Raw genomic sequence first — 12,030 nt, 5'->3', positions numbered from 1 at the left:
ATGGAGACAAAATGGTTTTGCAGATAACTTTAGGAATTTCCTAATGCCTGCTCCAGATGTGTTCTGGTTCTGTGTTCGTTGTAAGATTGTGATTGGTGGTTTTGAGACTTTTGTTTACTGTCACCAAAAATAACAAGGCATTTAGTATTATGACCTAGAACACACACACACACACACACTCTCTCTCTCTCTCTCTCTCTCCCCCCATGCTCTCAGGATCACACACAGAAAGCAGTGGTTACTCTATGTGATTTTCTCTGATATTCTGTTTTTTTTTTTTTTTTTCATTTAAAAAGATAAGGAGTTTTTGTGTGTGTGGTGACTTACTGAATTGCTCTTGATGACAGATTGTGTTTTCCTTTCCTAGACCCTCTTTTGGAGCAAATCCAGCGAGCTGGCCCATGACTACACGCGGGTCCAGGGGGACCTGTTCACCCTGGAGGATACACTGCTGGGCTACATGGCGGATGGCCTCAAGTGGTGTGGAGACCCGCGCTCTTCAGGTGAGGATCAGAGCCTTTTGGGGTTGCCCAGGGATGTGTTGGGTAAAGGAGCCCCCGGGCTCTGCAAGGGGCCTTGGCAGGTACCTGCCTCGATGCCATCTCCAGCCTTAATGATGATCCAGGCTCATGTAAAAGACTGTTCCTTCTTTTCTTTTCTCTTTTCTTTTCTTTTCTTTCCTTTTCTTTTCTTTCTTCTTTCTTCGACAGAGAGAGATCACAAGTAGGCAGAGAGGCAGGCAGAGAGTGAGGAGAAAGCAGGCTTTTTAGGGGCCCCCACGTGCCCCTAAAAGACCATTCTTTACATCAACTCAGTTTTCTGGAAAAACGGACTTCTGAGTTTGGGGTTGTCTGTGTTCCCTGATTCCCTCCTTTCTTTCTTTGAAAATATTTTATTTATTTATTTGACAGAGAGAGAGAGATCACAAGCAGGCAGAGAGGCAGGCAGAGAGCCCAATTTGGGGCTCCATCCCAGGACCCTGAGATCATGACCTGAGCCAAGGGCAGAGGCTTTAACCTTCTGAGCCACCCAGGTGCCCCCGATTCCCTCCTTTTTGAGAGCTGGATGTAGCCTGAGAGGGAGCCTGGCCAAAGCCCTTCCTCCCCAGAGCCACCATAGCCATGGCCCCGGCCATGGCAGCAGAAGGCTGGGCTCCTCTTTGTCTCAGGCCAGCGTAGGACTTTGCTGTTATTTTTCAGAGGCCACCTTATCTTGCCCAGAAAGATTCAAAGCACCGCACTGAGGGAAGATGATTTCTTTTTTTTTTTTTTTTTAAAGATTTTATTTATTTATTTGCCAGAGACAGAGGGAGAGAGAGCGAGCGAGCACAGGCAGACAAAGAGGCAGGCAGAGGCAGAGGGAGAAGCAGGCTCCCTGCCGAGCAAGGAGCCCGATGTGGGACTCGATCCCAGGACCCCGGGATCATGACCTGAGCCGAAGGCAGCTGCTTAACCAACTGAGCCACCCAGGCGTCCCGGGAAGATGATTTCTAATCAGAAAATCCTATTGAGCCTGTTTTCACTTCTTTTCTTTCTCTTTTTATTTATACTGAGCGTATTTTTATTTTATGTTGTTTTATTTTTTTATTTTTTTTTTTAAAAGATTTTATTTATTTATCAGGGGGGGGGGAGAGAACGAGCACAGGCAGACAGAATGGCAGGCAGAGGCAGAGGGAGAAGCAGGCTCCCCGCCGAGCAAGGAGCCCGATGTGGGACTCTTACTCCCAGGACGCTGGGATCATGACCTGAGCCGAAGGCAGCTGCTCAACCAACTGAGCCACCCAGGCATTGTTTTATTATTTCTTTAAGAATAAAAATTAAAAATTAAAAAAATTTTTTAAAAAAGATTTATTTATTTATTTGCAATAGAGAGAGAGAGGGAGAGCATGAGGTGAGGAGGAGCAGAGAGAGAGAGAGAGAGAGAACTCTCAGGCTGACTCCTTGCTAAGGGTTGGAGCCCAGCTCGGGTTTTGATCCCAGGACCCCAAGATATGACCTGAGCTGAAATCAGCAGTCAGATGCTTACCCAACTGAGCCATCTTGGTGCCATACTTTTGACTATTTTAGAAAGTAAGCACTTAAAGACTTACTATAAAACTTCTTCATTGCAGGTTTACATTATTTCTTATTACAACAATGATGCATGCTTATTTGCAAAGTACTTATATATTATGGAAATGAATAAAAGTAAAAAATGAGGGCTTCTGGGTGGCTCAGTGTGTTAAGCCTCTGCCCTCAGCTCGGGTCTTGATCTCAGGGTCTTGGGATCAAGTCCCATATCAGGCTCTCTGCTTAGTGGGGAGACTGCTTCCCCCCAGCCACCCCTCCCCCTGCCCCGCCTGCCTCTCTGCCTACTTGTGATCTCTCTGTCAAACAAACAAACAAACAAAATCTTTTTAAAAAAAAAAAGTAAAAAAAATGAAGGTCACCCCGTACCTTCCCCACTCCTAGGTTTATATCATTTTTCAGAAGGGGATTGTTGTCAATAGTTCAGTACAAAGCCTTCTCACGCATGGCCCCTCACTCACATAAACATACATGTTAAAATGTACACATACTGTTTTGCAACTTTGCTTTATTCATCTAGAATTAGTAGACAGAAATACAGCTATATTGGGGAGCCTGGGTGTCCCAGTCAGTGGAGCACCGGACTCTTGGTTTTGGTGCAGGTCTTGATCTCAGAGTTGGGAGATCGAGGCCCTGGTCAGGCTCCATGCTCCGTGCAGAGTCAGCTTGGGTTTCTCTCTGCCTCTCCCTCTGCCCCTCCCCTCTCTGCTCTCTCTCTCTCAAATAAATAAATAAAAATCTTTCTAAAAAAGATTTTGTTTATTTATTTGACAGAGAGATACAGCAAGAGTAGGAACATGAGCAGGGGAACTGGCCAAGAGAAAGCAGGCCTCCCGCCAAGCAGGGAGCCTGATGCGGGGCTTGATCCCAGGACCCTCATGACCTGAGCTGAAGGCAGATGCCTCATGACAGAGCCACTCAGGTGCTCCTGAATAAATAAAATCTTAAGAAAAAAAAGATACAGCCATTTTTTTTTAAAGCCCTCATTTGTCTCCTTTATGGATGTTAGCATAACTTAATCTAATGAATTTCTGACTGATGGACATTTAGGTGGAGATAATTGCTATTGCCAGTGTTGCAAGGATCACTATGTACAACACACAAAGACACACACAAGGATACCATGGGCACATGCACATCTGGCTGCTTGGGGAAGTGCTTTGGAAAGGTAAATTTCTACAAATGAAATTTCAGTGCCAAACAAATTGCGGTAAGAGCTGATACTGTCATTCAAAAGGTGGTAATCACTTATACACTCATGGGAATATGGGAGGTCACTTGTTTGCTCATTCCTCCCGCCAGTACTGGTTCATACTTAGAAAAATGTCTTGGCCAATTTGATAAGGAAATAATACCTTGACTTGTTTTGCTTTGCTCTGATTATGAGGCTGATCATATTTATGTCATTTAATGGTAGATATTTCTATTTCTTTTATGAACTGGCAGTTCGTGTATCTTAGCTGTTTTTATTGGGATGCCTGTGATTTTCTTACTTATAGATGTTCTTTATAAATTCAGAATATTAGTTAATACTTGCTGCTCAGTTATAAAAATCCCAGCCATTAGGGGCGCCTGGGTAGCTGTCGATTAAGCGACCAACCCTCAATTTTGGCTCAGGTCATGATCTCAGGATTGAACCCTGCCTGGGTGGCTCTGTCAGTTAAGCATCTGCTTTCGGCTCAGGTCGTGATCCTAAGGTTTGTGGGATGGAACTCTGCTTCAGCAGGTTCTCTGCTCAGTGCAAAGCCTACTTCTCCCTCTCCCTCTGCTCCCTCCTCTACTCCCACTTGTGTGCTCTCTCTCTCAAATAAATAAATAAAATCTTAAAAAAAAAAAAAGGTCACATGTTCTACCAATTGAGCCAGCCAGGAGGCCCTAAATTTTATGGTTTTTGCCATGTTTCTTGCTTTCCATTTTACATTTCCCATTTTGCAGGTCAGCTTTTCTTCGTCATTCATTTATTTCTTACAGGTTTTAAATTTGTTTGCTGTAAAACCTTCTCCCTTTGGCTTTACTTTTCAATTCTAGATCATGTCGTTTCTGAAAACAGGGCTTCTGTCTGATTCATTTTTTTCTCCTCAGGACCTAACACTCAGTTAATGTTTGTGTAGTCAAGTGGGTGAAAAAAGCAAAAGTAGGTACACATATACACACATGATAGACTATTATTCATTCTTTTATCAAAAAAGAAAATCCTGCCGTTTGCAATGATAGATAAATCTGAGGGCATTGTGCAAAGTGAAATAAGCCAGACAGAGAAAGACGAGTAGTGCCTGAAATCGCTTACATGTGGAATCTTAAAAGAAGAAAAACTCTTCAAACTCCTACCTAGAAACAGAGAGAAAAGTGGTTGCCAGGGGCTGGGAGGTAGGGGAACGAGGGAGAGGTTGGTAAAAGGGCACAAACTTTCAGTTATAAGATGAATAAGGTCTGAGGTTCTAATGTACAGCATGGTGATTATATTTGCTAACATTATATAATTGAAATTTGCTAAGAGAGCAGAACTTAAATGTTCTCTCATACACATAAAAAGATCAATACGGGAGATGATAAATGTATTAAATTAACTCCATATGTGGGGGAATCTTTGCACAATCTCTCTCTCTCTCTTATATATATATGTGTGTGTATATATATCCTCACATTGTACACTTTAAATATCTTACAATTTTGTCAATTATATCTCAAAAGATAATTTAAACCATTTTTGTGCACTAGATGGATATGCCTGGGAGATGTACCATAGAAATGATGTATTTATGCTCTACATCTGCTGAATCTCACCAACTCCTGAGCCTGTCTTCTTGGGGGAGAGTGAGCATAGGAGGACTCAGAGGCTCTCTGAACCCAGGGATGTGGGGGCTGAGGCAGGTCAGGGAGAAAGATTGGTCAGCAAGAGAGAATTGGCAGGAAGTGGAGGAGTAGTTGGCAAGAGTGGCCCCTGAGGGTCCAATTTTATCCCTGGTTTTTCCTGGAAGAGAGGATCTTGGAAGAGGGCTTGTTTCTGCCAGATGAACTTTTGCTGTAATTTCCCAGAATGATGACTCAGAGCTGGTCACTGTGTTCCTGTCTGGAATTTGGAGGATAAGGTAAGGACTTGGAAGGGACGTAGGGGCATTTAGTTAAATTGGGTCCAGATGAGTCCATTCTCCCTCCTCCGTCTTGGCAGTGGTGGCCATTGGAATATGGCCCCGCCGTGATCGAATAGCCCGGGAAAAACAGAGCTTAATTACACCCTTACTTTTCTACTTGAATTATTTTCTAAAACCTATGTCTTTTAGAAATGAACTATCAGTCTTGTCCAGACTGGAGGCAAGACTGCACCAACAACTCTTTTTCTGTGTTCTGGAATGCAGTGTCCAAAAGGGTAAGTACTAAAAGGAAATCTTAGAATTTTAGAGACCAGAGAACTTTAGAGATCATCCAGTCAGGGGTTGGTTTTAATCCTTTTTTACACCACAAATCCTTTAGGGAAAAAGTTTAGGATTCTTTCTTGAGAATAACGTATCTAAGCACATAGCAGTAGATTTTCATAAACAATTTTAGGGCATTCATGGACGGGCTGTGGGCTCTAGTTGGTGAATCCCTGCTCCTACCCAGATTTTGGCTTTGGTTGCCAGGAACCTCCAGCTTGGTTTAATCCTCTGATCTAGGCATTGACCTAACTTAGATCCCTGATCAGTCTGAATGATCAACATTTGGAGACCACTTACTATGTGCCAAGTGAGGCCTCATGAGTATGTTGAGTCCCTACTAAATGCTGTATAATCATACAGAGGCGCTATATAACTTGTTTTTGTTTGCTTGCTTGTGGTTTCTGAGAAAGGTTCCTGCTTATTTTCTCACTCTCTGATATGTCTTGGGAGCAGTGCTCTTGTGAACAACTCTTAAAGACAAGCCACATTTCATATGTGTCAAGCACGAGCTTGGAGCTAGGAGCACATTGAAAGTGATGTAAGGTGCCCTACCGTGGTGAGCTACCCTGGGCCTGCAGCTTTATTCTGGCTATAGATGTACCAAGACAAGTTTGTTTTGATCCGATGAGATCCTTTCTTTTTCTGACAAGAGAGGCAGAGCTCTTTGGGGTTTGAATCCCCCTTGCACTTCCTTGCTTCCAAGTGATGCGACCTTGGGGCAGATTGACCCAGTGCTTATTTCCTGGGGGCTCTTGAGAGTCATAGATGGCAGGCTCAGCCCTTGGCCCCAGAAGCACTCTATTGACTTAGCCCTTGTGATGGGTAGAAATCGGGCCCCTGTCCTCTGTTTGTCACACCCAGCCAAAAGACAGAAGCTGCGCTGGACTCTTACAATTCGGTTTCAAATGGTTCGGTGGTGTTTTATCACCTGCAGATTAAAGGCCAGATTCCTTGGCCAAGCATTCACGGCCCTCTGTAAACTCAACTTTTCTACCCAGCTTCTGTATCCACTGAGGTTTTCACCAAAACCATGGTTTTCTCAAACCCGTAGGCCTTTCTGTTTGCACCTGCCTCAGCCCTTCCTGGGTGAGATCCTACCTGTCCTCTAGGACCTAGCTTTTGTTGCCCTCTGCCGTGCCTTTTCTATTTCTTTCCTAATCACCATCACTGACTATTTAGACTTCTTCTCTTCCCTTCCCTTCCTCCTTTCCTCTTTTCCCTCCATAGATTTTCTCTGGGTGCCCACTCTGTGCCATAAGCCAGCTCCAGGCTTCAGGGCCGTGGTGCATGGAACAGCCAGGCTCTCAAAGAACACTCAGGACTGGCAGCTAAACCCACAAGGAGCTCATCTTCACGGTACGACATAGTAGTGAACCTGAGCTGAAAATGAGCTGGTGCCAGGGAGCCTGGGGGCCTCTTGGAGGGAACATGTAGATTGCTTTGCTTTGTACATTTTGTTTTTCCCAGTGCCTAGCAGAGATTCTAGCTGAGTATTCATTGCACGAAGAAATAAAACTCCTTGCTCAGTGATTCCTTCCTTCCTTTGTTCCTTCCTTCCCTATTTCCTTTTGTGCCTCTACAAACCTGTGTCCCTTCTCTCCTCAGTCTCCCCTTTCTTCCTGTCCCTTGCCCTTGCCCTTGAATTGTCCACCTGCTCCCACTAAATGAAACGTGCAGTGTCTACAGCACATGACACAAAAAAGTGCTTTTATCTTCCTCCTCCAGCAATGTTTTTCTTACTCCCTGGACTTTCAGCTTCTGAACCATCAATTTAGCAACCTTGTGAACAGTGAGGTTGACCTCCATTGTTCAAACACAGATTGGAGCAGCCGCTTCCAGAATTCTTATTTGAAGCATAATCCTGCCAATGTCTTAGGATGCAAATTATATACACCTGGCAACACTGAGGGAGCCCTATACAGGCTCTTCCCTCTTTAACCTGCTAATGCTGAGTTGTTTCAGAAGGAGCTGCTGGGGTGTGGCAATTAAGTTTGCATGCTGAGGAATGGTGGGCTTTTTTTTTTTTTTTCTTTTAAGTTTGCAGAAGACGCCTGTGGTGTGGTGCATGTGGTGCTCAATGGGTCCATCAGTAACACCTTTGATGAAAGAAGGTACTGGTTTCTTTGCAACCTATTTGCAGGTGTTAGTGCAGCCTCCTGTTAACATATTTCATCCCTAGAAGAATATGCTTTTCGTGGTTAGGTCAGAACTGAAGATTTGGGCTAAAGAGGTGGAATGTTTTCTACGGAGAGATTGATCTAAGTCAGCATATTTGTCTGGTGTCTCCTTTGTTTAAAATACTTTAAATGTCCCATTGGCCCTTGCTCTGTGGCCAGCTCCTCCCCTTGGCTTTTCAAGGCCTGGTGTCATTTTCTGAGCTCTCCCAACTTCCTGCCTTTATTCATGCTGTTCCCCCTGCCCAGCCACCCTTCCCGCACCCACCTGTTTAATCCTCACCATCCGTGAAGATCTGGCCTGGCTCCTCTGTCCTCCATGAAGAGTGTGCATCCCAGTCAAGATGTCAAAGCGCTACTGTGCTGGGCTCTTGGCATTACCCATCATTAATTGTAGTCGTTGAAAGCAGGGGCTCCTGTCATTTCATTTTACCTGTATGACCATCGGCTGGGCACCTAACCTCAGGGGCCCCTGAAGTATGTACCAGGAGAGGTGGTGGTGGTGACTTAAAGACTAACTGAGCTCTGTGCCTCACAACAGAGAGAGGGCTCAGTGGCTATCAGCTGTTGTTCCTCATTTAACCCACAGCGCTGAATCTGGCCACACCAATGCCCTTCTTCTCCAACCTCCTTCCATACTTAGTTTTTAGCATGATAGATGCTTTCTCAGCCCTTGTTCTCTAGTCTTTCCCTGGAAAAGGCTGGATTGAGAAGAGAGGCAGACACTGGTGGGCTGCTCCAGGCTCTCTGGATGCCCCAAATGAATTTTTCTTCTCTCCTGTTTTAATATTTAATTCTGCAAAGAAGCATTTGCCCTTTTGTCTTTTTTTGACCCTAAGCTTGCAGGGTTTCGGGTGAAAGTGTTAACACTCCATAATTTTATAATCTGATACTCGGCGTCCAACTACTTGCAACAGGAGTGGTGGCTGTCAGAGACCAATGGGGAAGAGTTGAGAGCTGACATCCGAGCAGGGCCCCAGGGTCTCTCAGAGCAGTGCCTCTGCAGCCTCACTGAGTGTGGGTCATCTGGGGATGGTCCGGCGGCTGGTGGGCTGAGATTCTGCAGGTCCCACCATCTCTCAGGCAGTGCTCATTATGGCGGTGCAAGGCCCCCTCTTTGAATATAGCAAGTATTTAAAGAATCACCATCAAGTTACCAAGTAAGAATCTTATTTTGAGAATCGTATTCAGTGAGGGTCACAGTGCATGAGATTGGCTGTTTCTAGTGCAATTCACCGGGCAATCCCAAAGGGCAGGTTCTAACCAGTGGTTCCCTGCCTGCTTGCTCATGACAAGGCCTGGGGATGGCTGAACAATTCCATTTGGGCTTAACAATATTCACTGCCTCTTCTCTCGTAGCACTTTTGGACGTGTGGAAGTCTTTAATTTGCGTCCAGAGAAGGTTCATGAGCTACAGGCCTGGGTGATGCATGACGTTGGAGGTGTTCACAGGTATATGTTCCCACTTTGTGCATGTGTATTCTCAGGGTCATTTTTGGGATTGGTCTGTACGTAGGAAGCTGCAATCACAGCAACGCATCGAGAACAGAGTGACTGAGGAAATTACTGGGGCCTCCCTGGACATTCAGCCCATTCCCAAAACCTCTCAGTTTCATATCCACAATAGGTATCTATGCAGTTCACACCTTCAGCTCCCCTGCTGCTCTGTGAGCTCTTAAAAACAACTTCTACTCCGTTTCATCCCAAGCTCTGGCCCAGAGCTTGCTATCTAGAAGAAACCAAGATCGGGAAGTGTTTGCAAGAAACTTATCACTTAACTCTTTTTTCTTTCTTTCTTTCCCAGTGACTCATGTTCCAGTTCCTCCGTAAATAATCTGAAACGGATTCTAAAGGAAAGGAGTATTGCATTTTCTTGCCAGAATAATTACGGGTAATTGACTTCTTAGAAAAGCAATGGCTGTCTTGCCGACTGTAGGTATTTTCCTCTCCTTGGCCTCCTCTGAGCCAGGAGGGCTGTGGAAATCCCTCTGGGGCTTTGTTGGTGATCCGGGATGGTGACCTATGGTGTGCGTTCCTTCCCCCCAGCCCACCCTACAAGCTCTTTCCAGCCAGGGTCCTTCTGTTGACCCCCTATCCCCCATCTTCCTCTTCTTTCTTTTCCACCTGTCCCGGATCATTGATTTGCCTCTGAAGCTGACCCAGCCTTTGAGAACGTATTTTCTGGTTTCCCACATGAGACGCCTGACCCAGGGATTGCAAACCTGTTGGCTTTCAGGGGAATGGAAGCATGTTTTGTCCAATGCAAAGGATTTTTAAAATCTTGTGACACAACGGTGTTTTGCATGTGAGGTTTCTTTAGTTGGATCTCGGTGTAGATCCCTAACACTTGATAAGTTGCTACATGGATGTCTACCAAACTTCATCTTTTCTAAATTTGACAATGTGAGTAAGATCAAATTTCTTTTTTTTTTTTTTTTTGCTAGTAGTACACGTTCATTGGGGAAAAGTTTAAAATTACAGATGGTATATATTTTTAAAGTCATCTGCAACTCTGTTATCCAACTGGGACCCTCACTCACTTTTAAGTAGTTGTAGCAGGGACTCCTTGTTAGAAGCATCTTTGGAGATTTGCCCGTAAATAATGGCTTGGAAGAAGGATATGGACAGAAAAAATTTTCTCAAAGAACACAGAGCCTGGAATTCAAGAATCCTTTTCCTGTCTCTTTCTGTCACCACCTTCTCCCACCAACCCTATTGGAAAGGCAGAAGGACAGAGTCCAGGAACATTCACTGAGAGCTTTTGTCTCAAAATGACCTGAATTCCCCCTCAGTCATCTGGCTCCTCTCTGGAAACTGCCAGAAATAACACAAGCTTTCTACTGCAGTTAGATGGGAAAACAAGCCGAACAAAGGAGCAAGAACAACTAGAAAGGAAGCATTGCAGACTGCAGACATCTGACCAGTCTGAGTTATTCAAAGATACCGTGTGTTGGGAAAAGCGAACACTAAACACCTAGGAGAAGACTGGGGAATGTACATGGGTCTTATCCTCAACACCCCCTGCCCTTTTTTTCTCATTTTAATCATTCTCCTTTCTTTCATTAATGGCCGTCAGTCAGCCTCATTCATGTTGACCACAGGTTCCAGATGAGCTCACTTCTTCTCTTCCTGGGAAGACTGTGAAAGCATACCTTCCATCTGGACTTGAACAGTGGTCCATGTTGAAGGAAATGATTTGTAAGACAATGACACCTGTCATTCTGAGCCTCAGCTCATGTAACCTTAAATTTGGGGATCATATTTGAAATCACTAGGCCTTTTCCCCAACCATGAGGTTGTAATATATTCAACACGATTCTTTAAATTACCAGCTTTTCAGGGCCCCTTGTAGTATCTTAAGAGTTCTGTGGCTTTGTAAGAAAGCTGCTTGTCCCCACAGGAGCCTAAAGTGAATGTCAGGGATATGGATGTAGAATAAAGGTGAAATCACTCCATACCAAACACATATTCCAATTGAGCAAACTTTTGTCCCACTGTTTTGGTGTGATTGTTTAATAGGCAAACAGAAGTGTAAATACATTTATATAGGTTAGACTTCCTGCTGATTCTGAGGTTAACCTCTTAGAAATCCCCACCTGGAGACAAATGCTATTAACATTTGGCTGTATATCCTTCAAGTCCTTTTCCTTTTTCCCATACACATGCTCATACTCCCGATGAAATATATACAGAATTCACATGTGTTCTAACCAGTGGAATGAACAGAGAGTAACAGCCCTCTTATCCATGACCTTAAAAATGTAGCATTTTTTTTCTCATTAGTGCCCCCTTGTGACATATTTATTAAAAACCTAAATGGTGCACTTCCTCTATGTTACATCGAAATACACTCCCTCTCTCTCTGTCAGTGTGTTATCCAACATACCCAAAGTATGTCCATTTTATTGTAGCATTGGATGTTAATATTTACATATCTGTGGAGAGAGATCATCTTAACAGCATAATTGCTGTTAATAATTGCTTTCCCCTGGAAAGTGTTCATGTGGTGGATCCCAGGCTGCCATATTGGTGTGGATGGAGTGAGTCCACATTTAGAACCATTGTGCCCATCTGGTCATGCTAGTTGGCTAGAAATGAGCCTGAGATAGCCCATTCCAGAAGCCCAGGGGTGCAGAGAGCTGCTTCTAAGGATTTTTCTTTCTTGACTCAATATAGCAAAACCAGATGCAGCTGCAATTTAATGAACCACATTCCTTACTATCCATCCTTTTTTACAGACCAGCCACTCCCATTGGACCCTGTGGCTTTCTTATCTCATTTTTACTCAGCAGGGAGTCATTCATTGGTTAGATTCTTATCTAGGATTTGTTCATGCAAAGGACTTCGGGTCTCCTGCGGATGGCCACCAGCCTT

At 44.3% G+C, this 12,030-nt stretch overlaps 1 protein-coding gene across 1 annotated transcript in view; it reads left to right on the top strand.

Moving 5' to 3' along the window:
* The window catches only part of CD38 (CD38 molecule), a 47,957-nt gene that overhangs the window by 34,289 nt on the left and 1,638 nt on the right, over window positions 1-12,030 (top strand). Inside the window, exons 3-7 of the mRNA XM_044226077.1 lie at window positions 368-503; window positions 5,348-5,433; window positions 7,520-7,593; window positions 9,016-9,108; window positions 9,461-9,547. Coding sequence (XP_044082012.1) covers window positions 368-503; window positions 5,348-5,433; window positions 7,520-7,593; window positions 9,016-9,108; window positions 9,461-9,547 — 476 coding nt within the window. The remainder of the gene's footprint in view (window positions 1-367; window positions 504-5,347; window positions 5,434-7,519; window positions 7,594-9,015; window positions 9,109-9,460; window positions 9,548-12,030) is intronic.

The sequence above is a fragment of the Neovison vison genome, chromosome 11 (genome assembly GCF_020171115.1).
Source record: "Neovison vison isolate M4711 chromosome 11, ASM_NN_V1, whole genome shotgun sequence".
Classification (NCBI taxonomy): domain Eukaryota; kingdom Metazoa; phylum Chordata; class Mammalia; order Carnivora; family Mustelidae; genus Neogale; species Neogale vison.
This window is presented reverse-complemented; position numbering and strand designations above follow the sequence as displayed.